The sequence below is a fragment of the Carcharhinus amblyrhynchos genome, chromosome 32 (assembly GCF_965287045.1).
Source record: "Carcharhinus amblyrhynchos chromosome 32, sCarAmb.v2.hapA, whole genome shotgun sequence".
NCBI classification, from domain to species: Eukaryota; Metazoa; Chordata; class Chondrichthyes; order Carcharhiniformes; family Carcharhinidae; genus Carcharhinus; species Carcharhinus amblyrhynchos.
In genome coordinates, this window is record NC_137355.1 from 15,679,486 (window position 1) to 15,703,515 (window position 24,030).

The 24,030-nt window shown below is 50.7% G+C and overlaps 1 protein-coding gene across 3 annotated transcripts in view; it reads left to right on the forward strand.

Annotated features, from left to right (window-relative positions):
• Positions 1-24,030, forward strand: part of LOC145360678 (AT-rich interactive domain-containing protein 3B-like) — a 220,988-nt gene that overhangs the window by 61,597 nt on the left and 135,361 nt on the right. For 2 of the 3 annotated variants that reach the window (XM_080216030.1, XM_080216031.1), the window contains exons 1-2: positions 12,293-12,471; positions 18,174-18,815. In XM_080216030.1, coding sequence (XP_080072156.1) covers positions 12,427-12,471; positions 18,174-18,815 — 687 coding nt within the window. In that variant the 5' untranslated portion in view covers positions 12,293-12,426. Of the gene's footprint in view, positions 1-12,292; positions 12,472-18,173; positions 18,816-24,030 lie in introns of those variants that run through there. The other variant, XM_080216032.1, reaches the window with a different exon arrangement.

The following is a 24,030-nucleotide window of genomic DNA, read 5'->3' on the forward strand; positions in this document are numbered from 1 at the left end:
CTTTCCATGGTTTAACCTTCGAGAAAGCTGCTCTCACATTTGTAATGGTGACCCCAGATCCAAGTTCATCCAGGGTGGAGGCCCGCTCTCGCTGATCTCTTGCTAAAAACAGGCGTGGAATGCATTGAGCTCATCAGGGAGGGGTGCGTTGGAGCTGGAGATTTTACATGCCTTAATTTGGTAGCTTGTTATGTCTTGCAGACCTTGCCGTAGTCAGTGGGGATCAGTGTGGCTAGCCTGGGATTCCAGCTTAGTCTGATACCGTCTTTTGGCATCTTTGATGGATCTCCTTTGATCATATCTGGCTTTCTTGTATAGGTCAGTGTCACCTGACTTGAACGCCTCAGATCTGGACTTCAGCAAGCTGTGGATATCCCTGTTCATCCAGGGTTTCCGGTTGGGGAACATACAGATTTGCTTCTTTGGCACACAGTCTGCTGCGCACCTACTAATGAAGTCAGTTACTGTAGTGGGAATGTGCGGAGTCTGCACGTTCTCCCTGTGTCTGCATGGATCGCCCACTGGGCAAAAACCCACCTAGTTCACCGGATGTGAAACTTAACAGGAAATCTGCCATCCTTACCCAGTCTGACCCACCGCAGTGCATCTGACAGTGTAGGGGTGGCACGGTGGTTAGCTCTGCTGCCTCGCAGCGCCAGGGACCCAGGTTCGATTCCCGGCTTGGATCACTGTCTGTGCAGAGTCTGCACATTCTCCCCATGTCTGCGTGGGTTTCCTCCAGGCTCTCTGGTTTCCTCCCATAGATGTGCTGGTTGGATGCGTTTACCCGAACAGGCGCCAGAGTGTGGCGACTGGGGGATCTTCACAGTAACTTCATTGCAGTGTTAACGTAAGCCTGTTTGTGACACTAATAAACTCAGATGTGACCTGTTTAAAATAAGCCAGTCAAAACTTGCAGTGAGAGAGCGGGCAACGGAATCACAGAGGTATTCATGAAGGAGATAATGGATTTTCAGCAGCGTTTCAGGTGCAGTAATGACAGGAATTGAACACCAGGTGGTGGAAGAGAAGGACAATTACTTCTCCAAAGCTCGAGTTAAGGTAACCTGATTTAATGTAAGCATAGAATTAAAGAAACCCTACAGTGCAGAAGGAGGCCATTCAGCCCATCGAGTCTGCATCAACCACAATCTTACCCAGGCCCTATCCCTGTAACCCCACACATTTACCATAGCTAGTCCCCCTGACACTAAGGGGCAATTTGGCGTGGCCAATTCACCCTAACCTGCACATCTTTGGACACTAAGGGGCAATTTAGCATGGCCAATCCACCTAATCTGCACATCTTTAGCACTAAGGGGCAATTTAGCATGGCCAATCCACCTAACCTGCACATCTTTGGACACTAAGGGGCAATTTAGCCTGGCCAATCCACCCTAACCTGCACATCTTTGGACACTAAGGGGCAATTTAGCGTGGCCAATCCACCTAATACAGAAATCTTTGGACAGTAAATAGTCTCACAAACACCAGGTTAAAGTCCATCGTGGTTATTTGGTAGCACGAGCTTTTGGAGGGGCAACGTTCTGAAAGCTCATGATACCAAATAAACCTGTTGGACTTTAACCTGGTGTTTGTGAGACTTCTTACTGTGCCCATCCCTGTCCAATGCCAGCAACCCCACATCACCTTTGGACCCTAAGGGGCAATTTAGCATGGCCAATCCACCTAACCTACACATCTTTGGACTGTGGAGGAAATCGGAGCACTTGCAGGAAACTGTCCACCATCTGCCGTGGCAAGATTCGAACCCCTATCCCCCAACTGAGTTTCTGGATTAATAGTCTAGCGATAATCTTGGCCATCGCCCCTCAGTTTGCATTTTTTTGTTACAGTGCAGTATCTTAAAAGGCCTCTAGATGGAGGTAGGTCAGCAATAACTGAAAGATTCCTCTCCTCACACCCTTGTTACAGGCAACACAATAGCAGAAGTTTTACTTCGCTGGGTCTCCCTACACACGTCTTTGGTCACTGATTTATCATGACCGACCCACCTAAGTATTTTTTATCCGTTCATGTGATGTGGGCACTATTGGCAAGACCAGCATTTGTTGCCCATCCCTAGTTGCCCCTTGAGAAGGTGGTGATGAACTGCCTTTTTGAATCGCTGCAGCCCACGTGCTGTGGGTTGAACCACAATGCCGTTAGGGAGGGAATTCCAGGATTTTGACCCAGCGCCTGCAAAGGAACGGCCGGTATATTTCCAAGTCAGGATGGTGAGTGCCTTGGAGGGGAGCTTGCAGGTGGTGCTGTTCCCCATGTATCTGCTGCCCTTGTCCTAGATGCAAGTGGTGATGGGTTTGGAAGGTGCTGTCTAAGGATCTTTGGTGAACCCACACATCTTTGGAGTGTGGGACAAAGCCCGTGCAGATACGGGGAGAATGTGCAGGCATCACACAGATAGTCACCCAAAGTTGGGATCAAACTCGGGACCCTGGTGCTGCGAGGCAGCAGTGCTAACCGCTGTGCCATCCTCAACCTTAAATATATTAACTGTTGGTTCATCTACATTTTTGCAGGGGAAAGAGTTCCAAATTCTGCTGCCCTTTTCACAAAGTTGCCCTCCCTGCTTTTCATAGATTCCCAAAATGCGGAAGAAGGCCATTCGGCCCATCGACTCTGCCCCGAGTCTCTGACAGAGCATCTTGCCCAGGCCCTATGCCCATAACCCCACGTATTTACCCGTTAATCCCCCCCAACTGACCTGTCCCTGAACGGCCAAGTTTCGATATTAATATTACGTCCCTTCATTTGTGAACTACTTGCCCCTCCGCCCCATCACCAGAAAAAAAATACTTTCTCCCTTTCGACCCCATCGAGCCATTTTTCACATTTTAAACCCCCCCTCCGATCAGAGGGGAAGACAAGAGCAGGAGTAGGCTATTCAGTCCATCAACCTGTTCTAACCCCACGATAGAGAATTCCAAAAATTCGCAACCCTTTGAATAAAGGAACTTCTCCTCTTAGAATCACAACGTACTACAGGTGGAAAAGAGGCCCTTCAGCCCATCAAGTCTGCCCCGATGCATGAAATGCCCTGACCTGCCCACCTTATCCCACTTACCAGTACTTAGCCTGTTGCCCTGAATGTTATGGTGTGCCAAGTGCTCATCCAGGTACTTTCTTAAAGGATGTGAGGCATCCCGCCTCCATCACCCTCCCAGGCAGCACATTCCAGACCCTCACCACCCTCTGGGTAAAAAGGTTTTTCCTCGAATCCCCCCCCAACCCCTTCATTCCCCCTCACTTTTAACCTGTGTCCCCTCGTAACTGACCCTTCAACTAAGGGGAGCAGCTGCTCCTTATCCACTCTGTCCGTGCCTCTCATAATCTTGTACACCTCGATCAGGTCGCCCCCTCGGTCTCCCCTGCTCCACAACCCAAGGCTAGCCAATCTCTCTTTATAACTTAAATGTTCCATTGCAGGCAGCATCCTGGTGCATCTCCTCTGCACCCTCTCCAGTGTGATCACATCCCTCCTATAATGTGGCGACCAGAACTGCACACTGTACTCCAGCTGTGGGCCTCACCAAAGTTCTATCCAACTCCATCATGACTTCTCTGCTTTTGTAATCTATCCCCCGATTGATAAAGACAAGTGTGCCATTCACCATCTTTATTAACCTACCTTTCTGCCCAAATGATCATCCCTTTATCCTTATCCTGAGGCATGTTTTTGATTTGATTTATTATTGTCACATGTTTTGTGATACAATGAAAAGTCTCATTTCTTGTGCGCTTATACAGACAAATCATACCATTCATAGGGTACATAGAAGAACATGAGAGGGTGCAGAATGTAATGTTACAGTCATAGCTAGGGTGTAGAGAAGGATCAACTTAATATATGGTAGGTCCAGTCAAAAGTCTGACAGCAGCAGGGAAGAAGCTGTTCTTGAGTCGGTCGATACGTGACCTCAGAATTTTGTATCTTTTTCCCAAAGGAAGAAGGTGGAAGAGAGAATGTCCCGGGGTGCATGGGGTCCTTGTTCTGCTGCCTACTTTTCCAAGGCAGTGGGAAGTATAGACAGAGTCAATGGATGGGAGGCTGGTTTGCGTGATGGATTAGGTTTCAGTCACGACCCTTTGTAGTTTCTTGCGGTCTTGGGCAGAGCAGGAGCCCATACCAAGCTGTGATACAACCGGAAAGGATGCTTTCTGTGGTGCATCTGTAACAATTAGTGAGAGTTGTAGCTAGCATGCCAAATTTTCTTAGTCTCCTGAGAAAGTAGTGGCGTCAGTAGGCCTTCTAAGTATAACTTCAGCATGGAGGGACCAGGACAGATTGTTAGTGATCTGCACACCTAGAAACTTGAATTTCTTCAGCCAGAGGGTGGTGAATCAATGGAACTCATTGGCGCAGAGGGCTGTGGAGGCCAGGTCATTGAGCATATTTAAGACAGAAATAGGTAGGTTCTTGATTGGTAAGAGGATCAAAGGTTATGGGGAAAAGGCGGGAGAATGGGGTTGAGAGACATATCAGCCACGATTGAATGGCAGGGCAGACTCAATGGGCTGAATGGCCTCATTCTGCTCCTATATCTTATGGAAGCTCTTGACCATTTCCACTTCATCACCATTGACGTCGATTGTCGGAAAAGCCCATCTGGATAAAAAGGATCTTTAGGGAAGGGAAATCTGCCGCCCTTACCTGGTCTGGCCTACGTGAGATTTAATGGGATTGAGGGTTATAGATAGGCCTAGTAGGTAGGGATATGATCAGCACAACTTGTGGCCAAAGGGCCTGTTTGTGCTGTAGTTTTCTATGTTCTATGTTCTACATGTGACTCCAGAGCCACAGCAATGTGGTTGACTCTTAACTGTCCTCTGAAATGGCCCCGCAAGCCACTCAGTTTCAAGGGCAACTAGGGATGGGCAAGAAATGCTGGCCCAGCCAGCGCTGCCCACGTCCCACGAATGAATAAACAAAATGTAGGCAGGGGCAGGTCCTCCATCACACTGACTAGATTTCCCAATCCCAGGAAACAATCTCTCAATGTCGACCCTGCCAAACCCCCTTCGCAACCTAGGTAACCTTCAAACTGAGCTACTGCTCTTGTACCTTCTGCCCTAAATCTTATAGGGGCAGCAAGGTGGCACAGTGGTTAGCACTGCTGCCTCACAGCGTCAAGGATCCAGGTTCGAATCCGGCCGAGGCTCACTGTTTGTGTGGAGATTGCACATTCTCCTCGTGTCTGTGTGGGTTTCCTCCAGGAGCTCCTGTTTCCTCCAACAGTCCAAAGACATGCAGGTTAGGTGGACTGGCCGTGCTAAATTGCCCCTTAGTGTAAAGGGGACTAGCAGGGTAAATTAATGGGATTGCGGGGTAGGGCCTGGGTTGAATTGTGGTCAGCGCAGAGTTGGATGGGCCAAATGGCCTCCTCCCGCACAGCAGCGATTCAATGTTCAATGTGCTGTGACATAAAAGGAGACATGCTGAGCCTAGCTGGCAATGGAAAGCTTTCTTACCGCCCTTGCCCCCCATCCCCCCAGTCTCCCCCCCTGAAAAAAAACCAGGTCTGCATTGCGTGATCCACGGAAGAGCTTTGAACTGGGAGGGTGGAGCTCCCGGCTCGAGTGCAGCCTCTTAATCAGGTTGCAGAGATGAGACGCAGAGAGAGACAGAGTGTGAGTGCGGGGAATGTGGAGAAGGGCAGCGACGTAGGCAGAGCGAACCAGTGGCTGAAACTCAGGTGTGCAGTGGTTACACCTGTAAGTAAACCACAGGCGGCTGGATTTGCCCAGTCTCAGTGTCAGTAAAAAACTCCCCAAACATTCCTGCAGCAAAACACAATCACCTCCACAAGACAAGTTTCTACTTATCCAGATCACCAACAACCTGTCCTGGTCCTCCCCACCCCCGCCCCATGCCGACACTATAGTTAAGAAAGCTCACTACTGCCTCTACTTTCTCAGAAGACTAAGGAAATTTGGCATGTCAGCTACAACTCTCACCAATGTTTACAGATGAACCGTAGAAACCATCCTTCCAGGATGTACCACAGCTTGGTATGGGCTCCTGCTCTGCCCAAGATCGCAAGAAACTATAAAGGGCCATGAGTGTAGCCCAATCCATCACGCAAACCAGTCTCCTATCCATTGACTCTGTCTACACTTCCCAGTGCCTTGGAGAAGCAGCCAGCATAATCAAGGACCCCACGCACCCCGGGCATTCTCTCTTCCGCCTTCTTCCGTCGGGAAAGAGATACAAAAGTCAGATCATGCACCAACCAACTCAAGAACAGCTTCTTCCCTGCTGCCATCAGACTTTTGAATGGACTTTCCTTGCATTAAGTTGATCTTTCTCTACATTCTAGCTATGACTGTAACACTACACTCTACACTCTCTCCTTTCTTTTCTATTAACGGTATGCGAGCAAGAAACAATACTTTTCACTGTCTGCTAATACATGTGACAATAAGAAATCAAATCAAAGACCAGAACAAATTCAAATCAATGCAGTTCAAGTATTGTCTTTGCGATCTGATGGCTTTCTCTACACAGTGCTATCCCACGTACAGCATGGATTACACCATCACCTTTGCAAGTAACAGGGTAAACTGGGCTTTGGTCTTGGGGAGGCATGGGGGCACAGTGGTTAGCATTCACAGTGCCAGGGACCCGGGTTTGATTCCCGGCTTGGGTCACTGTCTGCATGTTCTCCCCATGTCTGTATGGGTTTCCTCCGGGTACTCCCAAACTCCAAAGAAGTGCGGATTAGGGGGGGATTGGCCGTGCCAAAATGCCTTGTAGTGTCCCAGGATGCCTGCGTTAGAGGGATTAGCGGGTTAAATGCTTGGGGTTATGGAGGTGGGGCCTGGGTGGGATTGTAACCGGTGTGGACCAAATGGCCTCCTCCTGCACTGCAGGGATTGTACCATTTAATTAATTGAGCAAGTGATTTGTTTCAGAAAGTGGTCTATTAAGTCACGAAACTGTTGTTTCCAATCTCTAAAGGTCTTTAAATGCACAATTTGTGTCTTCAATCACAATCAATGGTCACAGATTGTAGAATCTCACAGAAAGAATGCCAGGCCATTATTAATAGTTTGACTGCACGACTGTTAGTTCATCTTTATCTTTCATTTGGACCTGGTTGCAAGGCACCATGTGGCAGCAACGTGTGAGCTCTGGGACAGAAGGTGCAGGAGCACAGGAAATAAACCGGGAGACTGGGAACACTCAGCATCCGACACACAGCCTCCGCAGGGAGTGCCGGACACTGGCAATGTCCAGGGAGCCGGGGAGAAAGAAAAGACAAGGAATAACGGAAGAGTGGAGGGAGGGGAGAAGTGGGAGGGAGGAGGAGAGAGAGGGAGATGTGGGGGGTGGAGAGGAGGGACTGGAAGGGAGGGAGGGAATGGGAGAGATAGGGAGGTAGGGAGAGGGAGGGAGAGGAATGGAGGGAGAGAGAAGAAGGGAGTTAGGCAGAGGGAGGGAGAGTGAGTTGGGGGAGGGAGGGATGGGGAGGTTGGGAGAAGGAGGTAGGGAGTGGAATGCAGGGAGAGAGTGGGAGGTGGAGGGAGTGGGAGGGAGAAAGAGGGGTTTGGGGAGGAGAGAGAGGGGTTTGGAAGGGAAGGAGAGAGTATTTGGGGAGGGAATTGGAGGGAGGGGGTGGAGATGGGGGGAATGAGGAGGGAGAAGGGAGTGCGGGGCATCGAGAGAGGGAGGGGCAAGGGGTCTGAGGCAGGAGGTGATTAAGGGAGATGGGAGGGGGAGGGTGGAGAAGGAGGAGGAAGAGGTGAGGGGGGATTGTGAGGTTGAGCTGAATGTTCTTGTGTCAGTGAGAGGAGGAGGGGGAGGGAAGAATGGAGGGGAGAGGGTAGGATGAGGATAGGGTGAGAGAGGGAGGAGGAGTGAAAGAGGAAAGGTGAGACAGGAAGGAAGAGAGGAGGAGGGGAAAGGTGGAGGGACAGTGTGAGGATTGGACAGAAGTTGAGATACAAATATAGAAAATAGGAGAAGGACGAGGCCATTCAGCCCTTCCAGCCTGCTACACCATTCATTATGATCATGGCTGATCATCCAATTCGATAGACAGATCCTGCCTCCCCCCTCATTGTTTGATCCCCTGCGCACCAAGTGCTATATCTAACTCCTTCTATGAAAACATACAACGCTTTGACCTCAACTACTTCCTGTGGTAGCGAATTCCACAGGCTGACCACTCTCTTGGTAAAGAAATTTCTCCTCACCTCTCTCCTAAATGGTCTACCCCCAATCCCCAAACTGTGACTCCTGGTTCTGGACATTCCCACCATCGAGAACATCTCTCTTGTATCTACCCTGTCTAGTCCTGTTAGAATTTTCGAGGTTTCTATGAGTTCCACCATCACCGCCTCATTCTTTTAAACTCAAGTGAATATAATCCTAACCAACTCAATCTCAAACATCAATCCCGCCATCCCAGGAATGAGTCTGGTAAATTTTCACCACATTCTGTACATAGCAAGAACTGGGCTGGTACTCCACATACTCCAGAGGATCTGGATTGATCCCTGGCGTGGCGGGATTGATGTTTGAGATCGAGTTGGTTAGGATTATATTCACTTGAGTTCAGAAGAATGGGCGGCACGGTAGCACGGTGGTTAGCACTGTGGCTTCACAACTCCAGGGATCTGGGTTCGATTCCCGGCTTGAGTCACTGTCTGTGTGGAGTTTGCACATTCTCTTCGTGTCTGCATGGGTTCGCTCCGGTTTCCTCCCACAGTCCAAAGATGTGTGGGTTAGGTTGATAGGCCGTGCTAAAAATTGCCCCTTAGTGTCCAGGGATGTGCAGGTTAGAGGGATTAGTGGGTAAATATGTAGGGATGTGGGGGTAGGGACTGGGTGGGATTGTGGTCAGTGCAGACTTGATGGGCCAAATGGCCTCTTTCTGTACTGTAGGCTTTCTATGATATCTAGGTCAATGCTCTGTGGACACGGGTTCAAATCCCAGTATGGCAGCTGGTGGCATTTAAATTCATTCAATAAAATTTGGAATTGAAAACTAGTAATGGGAAAAAAAGATCATTGGAAAAACCCATCTGGTTCACTAATGTACTTTAGGGAAGGAAATCTGCCATCCTTACCCAGTTGGACCTACATGTGACTCCAGAACCACAGCAACGTGGTTGACTCTCAACAACTGGCCAAGTGAGCCACTCAGTTCAACTGCAACTAGGGATGGGCAACAAATGCCAGCCTTGCCAGTGATGCCCACATCCCATGAAAAGAAGAAAGGATGGGTTGGATGGGGGAGAGGAAAATAATCAGGAATGGGCAGTGCCAACTTATAGCTTGGTATTAAACAGGGGTGGGGGAGAGAGGTCTGTCTGAAAGAGAGAGGGGGAGAGGAATCAATGAGGTCGGAATGTTTGGATGTTGTCTATGTTTGGGTGGCTCGGTGGCACAGTGGTTAGCACTGCTGCCTCACAGCGCCAGGGTCCCGAGTTCGATTCTATGCTTGGGTCTGTGCAGAGTCTGCATGCTCTCCATTGCACAGAGTGGCCTTAAATGATGGAGCATAGAACATAGAACATAGAACATAGAACATTACAGCGCAGAACAGGCCCTTCGGCCCACGATGTTGCGCCGACCAGTTACAAAAACAATGACCCACTAGCCTATACCAATCCCTTTTCGTCCATAAACCTATCCAGAGATCTCTTAAACGCCCCCAAACTAGACGCATCTACAACTGCAGCAGGCAGGGCATTCCAATCCCTCACCACCCGCTGGGTAAAGAACCTACCCCTGACATCCGTCCTGTAGCTACCCCCCCTTAATTTAAAGTCATGCCCCCTCGTGCTAGCTTTCTCCATCCGAGGAAAAAGGCTATCACTATCCACCCTATCTAAACCCCTAATCATCTTATATGTTTCAATAAGATCCCCTCTTAGCCGCCTTCTTCCCAACGAAAACAACCCTAGATCCCTCAGTCTCTCCTCATAGGACCTCCCCACCATACCAGGCAACATCCTAGTAAACCTCCTCTGCACCCTCTCCAACGCCTCCACATCCTTCTTGTAATGCGGGGACCAGAACTGCACACAGTACTCCAAGTGCGGCCGCACTAGAGTAGTGTACAGTTGCAACATTACACTGCGACTCCTAAATTCAATCCCCTTACCAATAAACGCCAAGACACCGTACGCCTTCTTGACAACCTTATCTACTTGATTCCCAACTTTCAGGGATCTATGTACACACACACCTAGATCCCTCTGTTCATCCACACTATTCAAAGTCCTCCCGTTAGCCCTATACTCGACACATCTGTTGCTCTTACCAAAGTGAATTACCTCACACTTCTCCGCATTAAATTCCATCCGCCACCTCTCGGCCCAGCTCTGCAACCTATCTAAGTCTCCCTGCAGACTATGACACCCTTCCTCACAATCTACCACACCTCCAACTTTGGTGTCATCAGCAAATTTACTAATCCACCCAACTTCGCAGGCGCGAAGGCCTGAATTCCCTACTCCCGCTCCTAATTCCAATGTTCCCCGTGCCTGCGTGGATTTTCATTCGGATGCTCTGGTTTCCTCCTGCAGAGCGAAGGTGTGCAGGTTAGATGGATTGGCCGTGCTAAATTACCTCTTTCTGTCGGGGCATCAGTGCTGAGAGAGCACCGCACTATTGGGGTGTTAGTGCTGAGGGAGTACCACACTGTCATGGTGTCAGTGCTGAGGGAATGCTGCATTGTCAGGGCATCAATGCTGAGAGAGTGTGCACTGTCGGGGCGCCGGTGCTGAGGGAGCACCACACTGTCGGGGCGTAGGTGCTGAGGGAGCGCTGCACTGTTGGGGTGTTGGTGCTGAGGGAGCGCTGCACTGTTGGGGCGTAGGTGCTGAGGGAGCGCTGCACTGTTGGGGCATAGGTGCTGAGGGAGCGCTGCACTGTCGGGGCGCCGGTGCTGAGGGAGCACCACACTGTCGGGGCGTAGGTGCTGAGGGAGCGCTGCACTGTTGGGGAGTTGGTGCTGAGGGAGCGCTGCACTGTTGGGGTGTTGGTGCTGAGGGAGCGCTGCACTGTCAGGCGTTGGTGCTGAGGGAGCGCTGCACTGTCAGGGCGTTGGTGCTGAGGGAGCGCTGCACTGTCGGGGCGTAGGTGCTGAGGGAGCGCCGCACTGTCAGGGCGTTGGTGCTGAGGGAGCGCCGCACTGTCAGGGCGTTGGTGCTGAGGGAGCGCTGCACTGTCGGGGCGTAGGTGCTGAGGGAGCGCTGCACTGTCGGGGCGTTGGTGCTGAGGGAGCGCTGCACTGTCGGGGCGTAGGTGCTGAGGGAGCGCTGCACTGTCGGGGCGTAGGTGCTGAGGGAGCGCTGCACTGTCGGGGCGTAGGTGCTGAGGGAGCGCTGCACTGTCGGGGCGTTGGTGCTGAGGGAGCGCTGCACTGTCGGGGCGTTGGTGCTGAGGGAGCGCTGCACTGTCGGGGCGTAGGTGCTGAGGGAGCGCTGCACTGTCGGGGCGTTGGTGCTGAGGGAGCGCCGCACTGTCGGGGAGTTGGTGCTGAGGGAGCGCCGCACTGTCGGGGCGTTGGTGCTGAGGGAGCGCCGCACTGTCGGGGCGTAGGTGCTGAGGGAGCGCTGCACTGTCGGGGCGTAGGTGCTGAGGGAGCGCTGCACTGTCGGGGCGTAGGTGCTGAGGGAGCGCTGCACTGTCGGGGCGTTGGTGCTGAGGGAGCGCTGCACTGTCGGGGCGTAGGTGCTGAGGGAGCGCTGCACTGTCGGGGCGTAGGTGCTGAGGGAGCGCCGCACTGTCGGGGCGTCGGTGCTGAGGGAGCGCTGCACTGTCGGGGCGTTGGTGCAGGTTAGGTGGATTGGCCATGCTAAATTACCCCTTAGCTTAGTGGGATTATGGGGTAAACCTGGGTAATAGTGGGTGTAGACTCGAAGGGGCTGATTTCTGCACCGTAGGGATTCTATAGCCAATCCAATGACAAAGTTAACACCCCCCCGAATGTGCAACATATAAAAAGACCCCCCAGCACTGAGACATCCCAGGGTCTCAGAGTGTGAATGCAGCCAGGGTAGAGAGGAACACAAAACACAGACAGGTCTGAGCCTGGCTGTGACTCAGGAGAGACTGGCGAGCTCGACAGAATAGGAGAGCCATAAAAAACACAAGAGATGTGACACAGCCCCCCTCCCACACACACCCCACCCCCCACGCAGGCGCAGGATCCCATACTTGTTGCATGCTGGGATTGCTATTTAATAGACTGGGGTAAAATGTAAGAGGGGCAGGAGATTTTCTATTATTTCACCCTGTGCTGATCCAGCTGCCTGGAACATGCACTGAGAGTTGGAAGCCCGGGCTGGCCTCTCTCCTTGCAGAGAGAGAGAGAGGAGGAGGAGGAGGGGAGGTGTGAGTGAGTCTCACTCTCTCACTCTCTCTCTCTATGTATCTATCTTTGAGTCGGTATGGTGGACAACAGAGGGAAATACAACAGCAACACGACGTCCATGGTAAGGGAAAAGGGAGAGGGAGGGGGGAGGTTGTCAGACTGGATCTTGCTATTTCTTGCATCCCCTAATATAAAGAATGTTAAAGTGTTGTACATAAGAGAGAAAGGGCAAGTGAGACACTCATCTAAGCTTCTGAGACAAGTGCAGGAGGTAAATCTATTTGAAAGTTTGTGGCTGGAATTTCTTCTATTAACAGGGGAGGGGAGATAAGCAGGTCAGAAAGGGGGTGAAGTATATGTGTGTGTGTGTGAATGGGGGGGATCTCACCCCTGCGCGATGTTATTTCCACATACTGTGTATCTGTTTTTAGTTGAGTTGCGATTTGTATCTATTTGTTTCCCTTGGGTAGGAAATGGGATCAAAAGAGAGAATTTCACTTGTTTTTCTTTATTGTTGCTGGACCCCAGCCTCTCTCCCCCCCTCCCACCCCGTCACTTGTTCCACTGTTGCAGAGTTTGTCTGTGTGTCTGTGTGTGTGTGTTGGGGGTTTAAATGTAGCGAGGCAGTTTTGGTGCGGGGTGAAATCTGCCTGTGGACACGAGCGCTGTGATATTGACAAAAGGAGCAGTTGTTATTCAGTCTGAGCCTCAGATCCGGGGGGTGGGGGGGGAGGTGAGAGCAGTGGGGGTGGATCCCACTGAAATACCCCGGCTCAGAGGATGGCGGGGGGGTGGGGAAGGGATTGTGTTCCTCAGCATTGCATTTAGCTTCCGTTTAGTTACTGTCTTCGTCTCCCACTCCCCAACCCCCCCCCCCCAGTTTCCCCCCCAGTTTCCCCCCCACCAGTTCCTCCCCCCTCCCCCTCCCCTCCCTCCCCCAGTTTCCCCCCTCCCCCTCCCTCCCCTCCCTCCCCCAGTTTCCCCCCTCCCCCTCCCTCCCCTCCCTCCCCCAGTTTCCCCCCTCCCCCCCCTCCCCTCCCTCCCCCAGTTTCCCCCCTCCCCCTCCCTCCCCTCCCTCCCCCAGTTTCCCCCCTCCCCCTCCCCCTCCCTGCCCCAGTTTCCCCCCTCCCCCAGTTTCCCCCCTCCCCCTCCCCTCCCCTCCCCTCCCCCCCAGTTTCCCCCCCTCCTCCCCCTCCCCTCCCCCCCCAGTTTCCCCCCCTCCTCCCCCTCCCCTCCCCCCCCAGTTTCCCCCCCTCCCCCCCTCCCCTCCCCCCCCCAGTTTCCCCCCCTCCTCCCCCTCCCCTCCCCCCCCCAGTTTCCCCCCCTCCCCCTCCCCTCCCCCCCCCAGTTTCCCCCCCTCCCCCTCCCCTCCCCCCCCCAGTTTCCCCCCCTCCCCCTCCCCTCCCCCCCCCCAGTTTCCCCCCCTCCCCCTCCCCTCCCCCCCCCCAGTTTCCCCCCCTCCCCCTCCCCTCCCCCCCCCCAGTTTCCCCCCCTCCCCCTGAGACGGAACTAGTCAGATGTCCAAAACCATTCTCATTCCAATCCTTCGATACCCTCCCTCTCACACACTAACATGCCCACACTGACAATCAGCCATGTCTCCATCAACTGAAACTATTAAAGCACCCCCCCACCCCACCCAACCCCGGCAGTAATTTCCAATGTTTAACAGTAAATGATAGATTGAATTTCTTAAACATTAATTTGGTTTTTGTGTTCTTTTGGCCATTAACTTAACGGTTTAAATGCTCCCTGTATTTGTCTTTCTATATCCATCTGCCTCGCTTTCTATCAGTCCAAAGTATGGTGTTGTAAATTTGCTGTTTGACTTTCTGCAGTTTGACTACATTCCTGGGGATTTTGTGTGTTCATGTGTGTGCGCGCACAGAAATACCCTGGTGGTATGCCCCAAAATAAACTGCAACACACATGTTTTCATTGCAGATCACTTAGCTTTCTCTGTCATCTCATTTTATAGTGGAAATTGCTGATATCCTGACCCAAGTCACCAAAAGAATGACACTGGAGTGGTAATATTACAATGTTGTTGGCATTGTGCATTTATATAGCGCCAGCATGTGGATGGCATGGCACAATGGTCAGCACTGCTGCCTTCACAGCACCAGGGACTCGGGGTTTGATTCCAGCTTCAGGCGACTGGGGTTTGCACGCTCTCCCCGTGTCTGCGTGGGTTTCCTCTGGGCGCCTCAGTTTCATCCGACAATCCAAAGGTGTGTGGGTTAGGTGGATTGACCACGCTAAATTGCCCCTTACTGTCCAAAGACGTGCTGGTTAGGTGGATTGGCCATGCTAAATTGCCTCTTAGTGTCGGGGGGACTAGCAGGGTAACTATGGAGCCAGGGCCTGGGTGAGAATGCTGTCAGCGCAGGCTCGATGGGCTGAATGGCCACCTGCATGATCCAGTGGAAAAAAGCTACACAACAAAGTGTTCCATCTTGCACTTTGCAAAAATACCAGGATAAAGGGAAAACTGCAAATATACAGTATATTTAAAAATAATTATGGATAAACTCAACACATCTGGCTGCATCTATGGAGAGAGAAACGGATCTACATTTGTTAATTCTGTTTCTCTCTCCCCAGACACTGCCAGACCTGCTGAGATTTTCCAGCATTTTCTGTTTTTATTCAAATATCCAGCATCTATAATATTTTGCTTTTACATCCACTATTGTTTCCCCTTTAGACTGGTACTCTTGCAAAGTGACCTGATGAGTACAAGGTGAAAAACTTCAACATACCTTTTAAAGAGTTCAGATAATGTCAAGAGGGTTTTCTATAAATTTGATTTTTTTATATAAAAGAAAGCACAGCTTTAGGTTTGAGCAGCAAATCTATATTTGATTATTTATTCATTAGCTATTGCATCAGGGATGGTAACGTCGTGGTTCTGTCACAGGATTAGTCATCCAGATGCTTGGGCTAATGATCTGGAAGTGAGGGTTCGAATCCTGCCAGGGCAGCTGGAGAATTTAAATTTAATTTGATAAAATCTGGAATTAAACAGCTAGTTTCAGGATAATGGTACGTGCTGCTGGCCTTGAACATAGAAGCTAGAAGCAGGAGCAGGCCATTTGGCCCTTCGAGCCTGCTCGACCATTCATTTTTGATCATGGCTGATCATCAAATTCAATAACCTGATCCTGCCTTCCCACCCCCCCACCCTCCGATATCCTTTGTCCCTTTAGCCCCAAGAGCTATATCTAATTTCTTCTTGAAATCGCACAACATTTTGGCCTCAACTACTTTCTGTGGGAGTGAATTCCACACGTTCACCACTCTCTGGGTGAAGAAATTTCTACTCCACTGAGCTCTAAAAGGTTTATCCTCAAACTATGACCCCCTTGTTCTGGACTCCCCCACCATCGGGAACATTCTTTCTGAATCTACCCTGTCTAACCCTGTTAGAATTTTATAAGTATCCATGAGATCCCCTCTCACTCTTCTAAACTCCAGTAAATATAATCCTTACCAATTTAGTCTCTCCTCATACGAAAAGCCTACCGTCCAAGAAATCAGCCTGGTAAACCTTCGCTGCACTCCCTCTATCGCAAGAACGTCCTTCCTGAGATAAGGAGACCAAAACTGCACACAATACTCCGGGTGTGGCCTCACCAATGCTGTGTACAATTGCTGCAAAATATCCCTATCCCTATACTCAAATCCTCTCTCTATGAAGACCAACATGTCATTTGCCGCCTTCACTGCCCGCTGTACCAGCGCACTTACTTTCAGTGACTGTTGCACGAGGACACCAAGGTCTCGCTGAGTATCCACCTCTCTCAATTTACACCCATTCAAGTAAGGGATAGCATGGTAGCAGAGTGGTTAGCACTGCTGCTTCGCAGCTCCAGGGACCTGGGTTCGATTCCCGGGTGGTCTGGTTTCCTCCCACAGTCTCAAAATGTGCAGGTTAGGTGGATTGGTCATGCTAACTTCTCACTTGGTGTCGGGGGACTAGCTAGGGTAAATGCTTGGGGTTATGGGAATAGGGCCTGGGTGGGATTGTGGTCAGTGCAGACAGGGTGGGCTGAATGGCCTCCTTCTGCATTGTAGGATCCCATTGCTGGGAGGGTGGATGAGTTCTTTAGGAATTTGCGGCCTCCCTCCGAAGCCTTGGCTTGGCTTCCATTCCACGTTTCCCCAACAAAAGTCTCTCAATTTGTTCCAAGTGCCTTCCGGATGAAATTTCTCCATTTTTTTTTGTTGCTCACTCTGGAGCTTCCTTAATGGATGGGAGCCTCAATCAGAGGCTCAGGGTCCGCCTGTCGAAGACGGAACTTGAATTCTCCGATATTGCCCTTCCGTAAGCGCAGCATGTCGCTCGGTGCTTTACAGGCGATTAAGTGCTTTTGCAGTGCAGTCGCTGCTGTAATGTGAAAGCTGGAGACACGCGGGTTAATGGGAACATCGATTTCAACTGCTGTGACCCTCGGGATCCCATAGCACGCACTGAAGTGGCCCCCAAAGAGCCTTCCAGGCTTAGTGACCACGTGCTCCAATTTTGATAAAAGCTTGTCATGTGGTTATTGAGTCACTTGTTAATGGGGCCCCCACTCCATTCTGTCGCTTTGTTACACTGCGTCCAGGCAGCAAAAGGCCTCATGATCAGCCCATAAGATATGGGAGCTGAAATAGGCCATTCGGCCCATTGCGTCTGCTCCACCATTCAATGAGACCTTGGCTGATCTAATATGACAATCCTTAACTCCACTTTCCCACCTTATCTCCATAACCCTTGATTTCCCTTACTGATTAAAAAACTGTTTTTGAACGTACTTAATGACCGATCCTCTGGTAAAGATTTCCGCAGACTGACTACCCTTTTGAGTGCAGAAATTCCTCCTCATCCTCTCTGCCTTAAATGGGCAACCCCTTACTCTGCGATTACTTCCTCTGGTCCTACACTCTCAGAATACTACAGGCCCATTGAGACCTGCCAACCTAATCCTACTTGGTCCATAGCCCTGAATGTTATAGTGTGCCGAGTTCTCATCCAGGTATTTCTTAAAGGGTGTGAGGCATCCTGCCTCCACCACCCTCCCAGGCAACGTATTCCAGACCATCACCAAGTTCTTCCTCAAATCCCTCCTAAACCTCCCACCCCTCACTTTTAACCTGTGTTCCGTTGTAATTTAACTAAGGGGAACAGCTCTCCCTATCCAACTGTCCATGCCCCTCAGAACTCCCACTTACCTGACGAAGGGACGGTGCTCTGAAAGCTTGTGGCTCGTGCTACCAAATAAACCTGTTGGACTTTAACCTGGTGTTGTGAGACTTCTTAATGTGAGGACCAGACAGGGTAGATGCAGTGAGGATATTCCCGAAGTTGAGGGTGTCCGGAACCAGGGGTCACAGTCTGAGGATTCGGGGTAGACCGTTTAGGATGGAGGTGAGGAGACGTTTCTTCACCCAAAGAGTGGTGAGCCTGTGGAATTCATTCCCACAGGAAGTAGTTGATGCCAAAACATTGAATGTATTCAAGAGGTGACTGGATATAGCACTTGGGGGGCGAATGGGATCAAAGGTTATGGGGAGAAAGCAGGATTAGGCTATTGAGTTGGATGATCAGCCATGATCGTAATGAATGACGGAGCAGGCTCAAAGGGCCAAATGGCCTCCTCCTGCTCCTATCTTCATTGTCTGTGGTCTTTAACAGCTTATAACATTCACTCAGGGTGATTGGTGTGCCGTGGAGCAATGTGCTAAACGGCACCCCAATAATTTCGGCAGTGTCCAATAGTAAGCGATACCGCGGTGATCCCAAAGAGTGGTTAACTCTGTGCCTTTTTGTTTTGACAGCCCGGCTTGGCAACTGGAGAAGAATTAAACCTGGTTCTGACTGGAAACTCTCAGCTCCATCACCAGGGGATGAAGTTGGAGGCGGTGATGGAGCATCTGCAGAGACAGCAGCAAGCCCGGCTGGAGATGGAGGGCAGGGAGAGGAAGGACAGGGAGATCCGCAACGCTCACATCTTCTACGCCCAGCAGCTAGCCGCCCAGCAGGCCGCCCTGGCCACCGCCTCCTCCAGATCCCCGCCGGGCTCGCTGGTCACCGCCCTGGCCAGGCCTGTGCCAGCCGGGGGGGCCCCAAGCCTCCCCCGCGCCTCCGACAAGAGCAGCATGGACTCCGAGCCGGAGGACGATCCCTTCGAAGAGGAGGACCCTGCCAGCGGGCTGGAGGAGGAGGAGGAGGAGGAGGGGGTGGCGAGAGGAGACCTCGAGGAGGATGAAGAAGAAGAAGAGGAGGAGGAGGATCTAGAGTATCTCAGGAAACAGGCTGCTGCTGTGCTGCCAACTCAGAGACCTCCCTCTGCCCACCATCCATCCATTAGCGGACAATCCCAACAGCAGGGGAACAGTCAGTCCATCTCGCCAAGTCAAGCACATTCTAAATCACCTGCTGGCCACCATGACTGGGGCTACGAAGAACAGTTTAAACAGGTAAGACACCTTGGTTTATATACATGGATTTTATTGTAATGGGTAGAATTGGGCTCTACTCTGTGTTGCAAGGAAGTCACTAATGTTGTACTAAATTAACATTCACTGGAGTAGGTGCAAAAGTATTCCATTTAACTTGGTAAAATCCAGTGGCAAACTCACCAGTCATTTGAATTCTGATATTCAGTTCCCAGTTTGGCGCAGCGGTTAGCACTACTGCCTCACAGCGCCAGGGACCTGGGTTCAATTCCCGGTTTGGGTCACTGTCTGTGTGGAGTTTGCACGTTGTCTGCGTGGATTTCTTCCGTGTTCTTCCACATTCCAAAGATGTGTGTGTTTGGTGGATTGGTCGTGCTAAATTGCCCCTTAGTGTCAGGGGGGACTAGCTAGGGTAAATGCATGGGGCTGTGGGGATATGCCCTGGCTGGGATCATGATTGGTGCAGACTTGATGGGCTGAATGGCCTCCTGTGCTGTAGGATTCTGAGCATGCATCACCTGGGTGATGTGCCCTCAATTTTTAGGGAGGCTATGGCAGAGTGGTATTGTCATTAGACTAGAATCCAGAGACCCAAGATAATGTTCTGGGGACCGGAGGCTCGAATCCCACCATGGCAAATGGTGAAACTTGAATTCAGTAATGGAAAAAAAGAAATCCGGAATTAAAATCGTAATGACCATGGAACGATTGTCAGACGGGCCTGGCACAGTAGCACACTGGTTAGCACTGCTGCTTCACAACTCCAGGATCTGGGTTCAATCCCCAGCTTGGGTCACTGTCTCTGTGTGGAGTTTGCACGTTCTTGCCGTGTCTGCATGGGTTTCATCTGGGTGCTGTCCAAAGATGTGCAGGTTACTTGTATTGACCATGCTAAATGTCCTGGGATGCGTAAATTAGAGGGATTAGCGGGGTAAATATGTGGTGTTACAGGGATAATGTCTGGGTGGGATTGTTGATGGTGCAGACTCGATGGGCTGAATGGTCTCCTTCTGCACCGTAGGGTTTCTGTTGCTTTCTATGCGTAGAGCTATATCCAAGGGGACATTTAGCACGGTCAACGCAACTAACCTGCACATCTTTGGACTGTACCTGGATAAAACCCATGCAGACACAGGGACAACGTGCAAACTCCACTCAGAGTGACCCAAGCCGGGAATCGAACCCAGACCCCTGGAGCTGTGAGCTAGCAGTGCTGACCAGTTGAGTCACTCCAGCTCAAATCATCGTTGATGTTCTGACTCCATCCCTGGTATGCCATTACATCCACTCAATGATGTTGTACAGCTGCATTAATATCACATTTAGATAGTTACATGGGTGCGATGGGTATAGAGGGATATGGGCCAACTGTGGGCAATTGGGATTAGTTTAGGGGGTTTTTTTTTGAAAGAAAGGGTGGCATGGACAAGTTGGGCTGAAGGGCCTGTTTCCACGCTCTATGACTCAGTGTGTGCTTCAGAGAGTTAAATGGGTCTCCAATGGGTTAAACAGTTGATGGGGGAGTGAGAGCAATGAGAGATTGCAAGTAGCGTTTTTCTTGACAAAGTGGAGAGGTTATTAGTGTAACTGTACCACAAACTAGACTTGGTAATAGCTGACATCTGTTCGTATGAAAATTGAAACTGTGATGTTTGGCAGGAAACCGAATTGAGCTTTCAAAGAACACCCTGGAGGGGAGGGCCTCTTGGCACAGAGCCGCCTTTTGGATGCGTATCAAAAGATTTATAGCCAACCCCGTGCCAACAATACTTGGCCTGTCAAAAGCCAGAGCGTTAACTGGATTGTGCGAATGTGCAGGTGCTTTGGTGTTGCTTAGCTCGTAATTGAATGAGCCAGCGTCTGTCAACGGGAGCTGTGTTGAGACGGCACGCTCTCTGTCAGAGTGTGTGGGCTCTCGGCTGACGAAGAAGTTTGCCTCTAGTCATCCTGGGACGTCCTAGAGTGCTGGCGTGTCTTTCGTTCCTTCCTTCGATTATTATATCGCGCCTCTCGTGGCATCCCCAAAGCAACTCGATACTTTCGGAGTCACGAGCGGAACGTCAGAGGAACTGCCTCTGATTTTGTTTTAAACCACAAACTGCGTTGAGATGAACGGCCAGATTTTTTTTCCTCCTTTTTGTGTTTTGATTGTTGGACGAGGGATTGTCTGGGACGCCACCTACTGTCTCTTCATAGGTGAGCTGCAGGATCTTCTGCACCGCCCTGAGGGGGCGGGTGAGGTGCCCCAGTCCAGGGGCTGAATCGGAAGGCAGCACCTCCAACAGTGCAGCTCTCCCTCGGCGCTGCAGCGGGTGTGTCAGCTGGGTTATGCACTGAAGGCTCTGGAGATGGAACTTGAATCCGTGCCCTTAAGCGTAACCCTTGACCTTGAGGTGAGAGTGCAACTACTGGACCGCACTCCCTCGGTGCTAGAGTGCGCATGTCAGCCTGGATTATCATAGAAACCCTACAGTGCAGAAAGAGGCCATTCAGCCCATTGAGTCTGCACTGACCACAATCCCACCCAGGCCCTACCCCCATGTCCATACATATTTTACCCACGTATCCTCTAGCTTATGCAACTATGGTCAATTTAGCACAGCCAATGAACCTTAGCCGCACATCTTTGGACTGTGGGGGGAAACTGGAGCACCCGGAGGAAACCCACGCAGACACGAGGAGAACATGCACACTCCACACAGACAGTGATCCAAGCCGGGAATTGAACCCAGGTCCCTGGAGCTGTGAAGCAGCTGTGCTACCGTGCTGCCCTTATGCGCTGAAGGCTTGGGAAAGGGGAAGTGAGGGGAAACGTGAACCTGTGACCTTGAGGGTAACCCTTGACCTTTTGAGGTGAGAGTGCAACTAGTGGACTGCAATTGACATCATTAAACCTATCTGCTGTTAGATATGAGGCAGGTTATGTTTAGAAGATTCTCCTCTCTTTGCCCCTTCCTCCATTCCACCTTCTGAAGGGATGTTCCTGCCAAGGAACAGCTTCCTTGTTATGGCTCCATACTCTTTATCCAAAGCCCCTTTGTTCTTTTGAACTATGGAATATACCAAGGTTGATGGGAGAGAGGTCACCCCTGATTTCCAGATCGGTACACCTTCCAGGCAAAACCATAGAATCCCTACAGTGTGGAAGAATATCTGAGTGTCCATCAAAACAGCGAACCTTTGCATGGTATCCCTGTTCAGCTCTCGTACCAGGGCACTGAGGCTAATTATAGAATAAAATAGAAGCCCTACAGTGCAGAAGGAGGCCATTTGGCCCATCGAACCTGCACCAACAGCAATCCCACCCAGCCCCTATCCCCTTAATCCCACTTATTTTCCCTGCTAATTTACCTAGGCACTGAGGGGCAATTTAGCATAGCTAATCCACCTAACCTGCCCATCTTTGGACGCTAAGGAACAATTTGGCATGGCCAATCTACCTAACCTGCACATCTTTGGACACAAGGGACAAGTTAGCATGGCCAATCCATCTAACCTACACATCTCTGGACACTGAGGGGTAATTTAGCATGGCCACTCCACCTAACCTGCATATCTTTGGACCGTGGAAGAAAACCAGAGCACCCGGAGGAAACCCACGCAGATACTGGGAGGGGGTGCAAACTTCACAATGACAGTCACCTGAGGCCGGAATTGGAGCTGTGAGGGAGCAACGCTAACCACCGTGCTGCCCATTATAGGGCGCCCGGCGCAATTATTTCACAGGAGGATGGCCATTCAGCCCATCTGGATGCTGCCATTTACCGAGGTCAAACCTCCTGACCTACATCTGTCAAACCCACACTGCCCAAAGCGCTCTTGATTCTGATCCACGGCTAGGCGGCCCCCAGTGCCCGTCACTATCAAGGTGCCCAGCTCCCCTTCTCCGTAACAAAGTGGATTTGCCCGCTGCGCACTCAACTGTTTCCAGTCTTTCCCGCTTCACTCTTAGCCTCGTCTCAATCTCCCAGGCCCCTTTTTAATTGGGCTATTAAATTTCCGCGTACAGTGAGGTTAGTCCGGCAGTTTAATTTGCTCGTCAAACAGCAGTATTAAATTTCCCCATTTATTTCACGCAAAAAGAAGGAAGCTTCAATTGGGCATGTTGATTGAGTTACTTACAGTATCCAGTTACTCTCTCCTCACTGCCAGAGCTATAGTTTATGAATCTGTTGGGCGGCACAGTGGTTAGCACTGCTGCCTCACAGCGCCAGGGGCCTGGGTTCAATTCCGTCACTGTCGGTGTGGGGATTGCATATTCACCCCGTGTCTGTGTGGGTTTCCTCCCACAGTCCAAAGATGTGTAGGTTAGGTGGATTGGCCATGTTAAATTACCCCCTTGTGTCCAAGGATGTGCGGGTTAGGTGGCTTGGCCATGCTAAATTGCCCCTTAGTGTCAGGGGGTTAGGAGGGTAAGTACATGGGGTCATGGAGATCAGGCCTGGATGGAATTGATGTTGCTGCAGACTTGATGGACTGAATGGCCTCCTTCTGCGTTGTAGGGATTCTATTTATATCCAGACTTGCTGGTGATTTTTCACTGAGTAAAGATGGCTTTGCAGTTGGGAATGACTCTGACTGTGAGTAAAAGAGCCAATTTATCTGAATCCTACGAGCTTAAGTTCGGGAGTGCGCCGCACCGCATGTGTTTTTCCAACAACGGTTTCATGGCCATCAGTAGATTCTTAATTCCAGATATTTTTCTATTGAATTCAAATTCCACCTTCTGCTGTGGCGGGATTCGAACCCGGATCCCCAAAACATTGACTGAGTTTCTAGATTAACAGTCATCCCTATGCATGAGGTATTGGCGAGACCATAACTCAAATACTGTGAGTATTTTGGTCCTGTTGCTTAAAGAGAGGTTAACTAGGGTGATTCAGGACATTGAATGGATTCCTTTTGTTTTCCGGTTTGAGCATGTGGTTAAATCAGCCCCGTTACCAGCCCGATGGATTATCTTCAATTGGTTGTTAGCGCACTCGGGGTTCTTCAACGGATGCTGCCCACTCGCAGAAACGCGTCTGAAAAGGGCATTTTGAGTTGAGTTTTGCAAACGCAAGTTGGAGGAGCACTCTCTCTTTTACAGGTACTCGAAGCAACAGGCCATTTGAACTGGTAATGGGCCAGTTACTGGATTGTATGAGCCACGTATCTGACACACAGACTCATACAGGACATTGCTCGACTGTTTAAAAGGGGGAAAGTCTTTTCAGACTGACTGCAGAGTCATGTT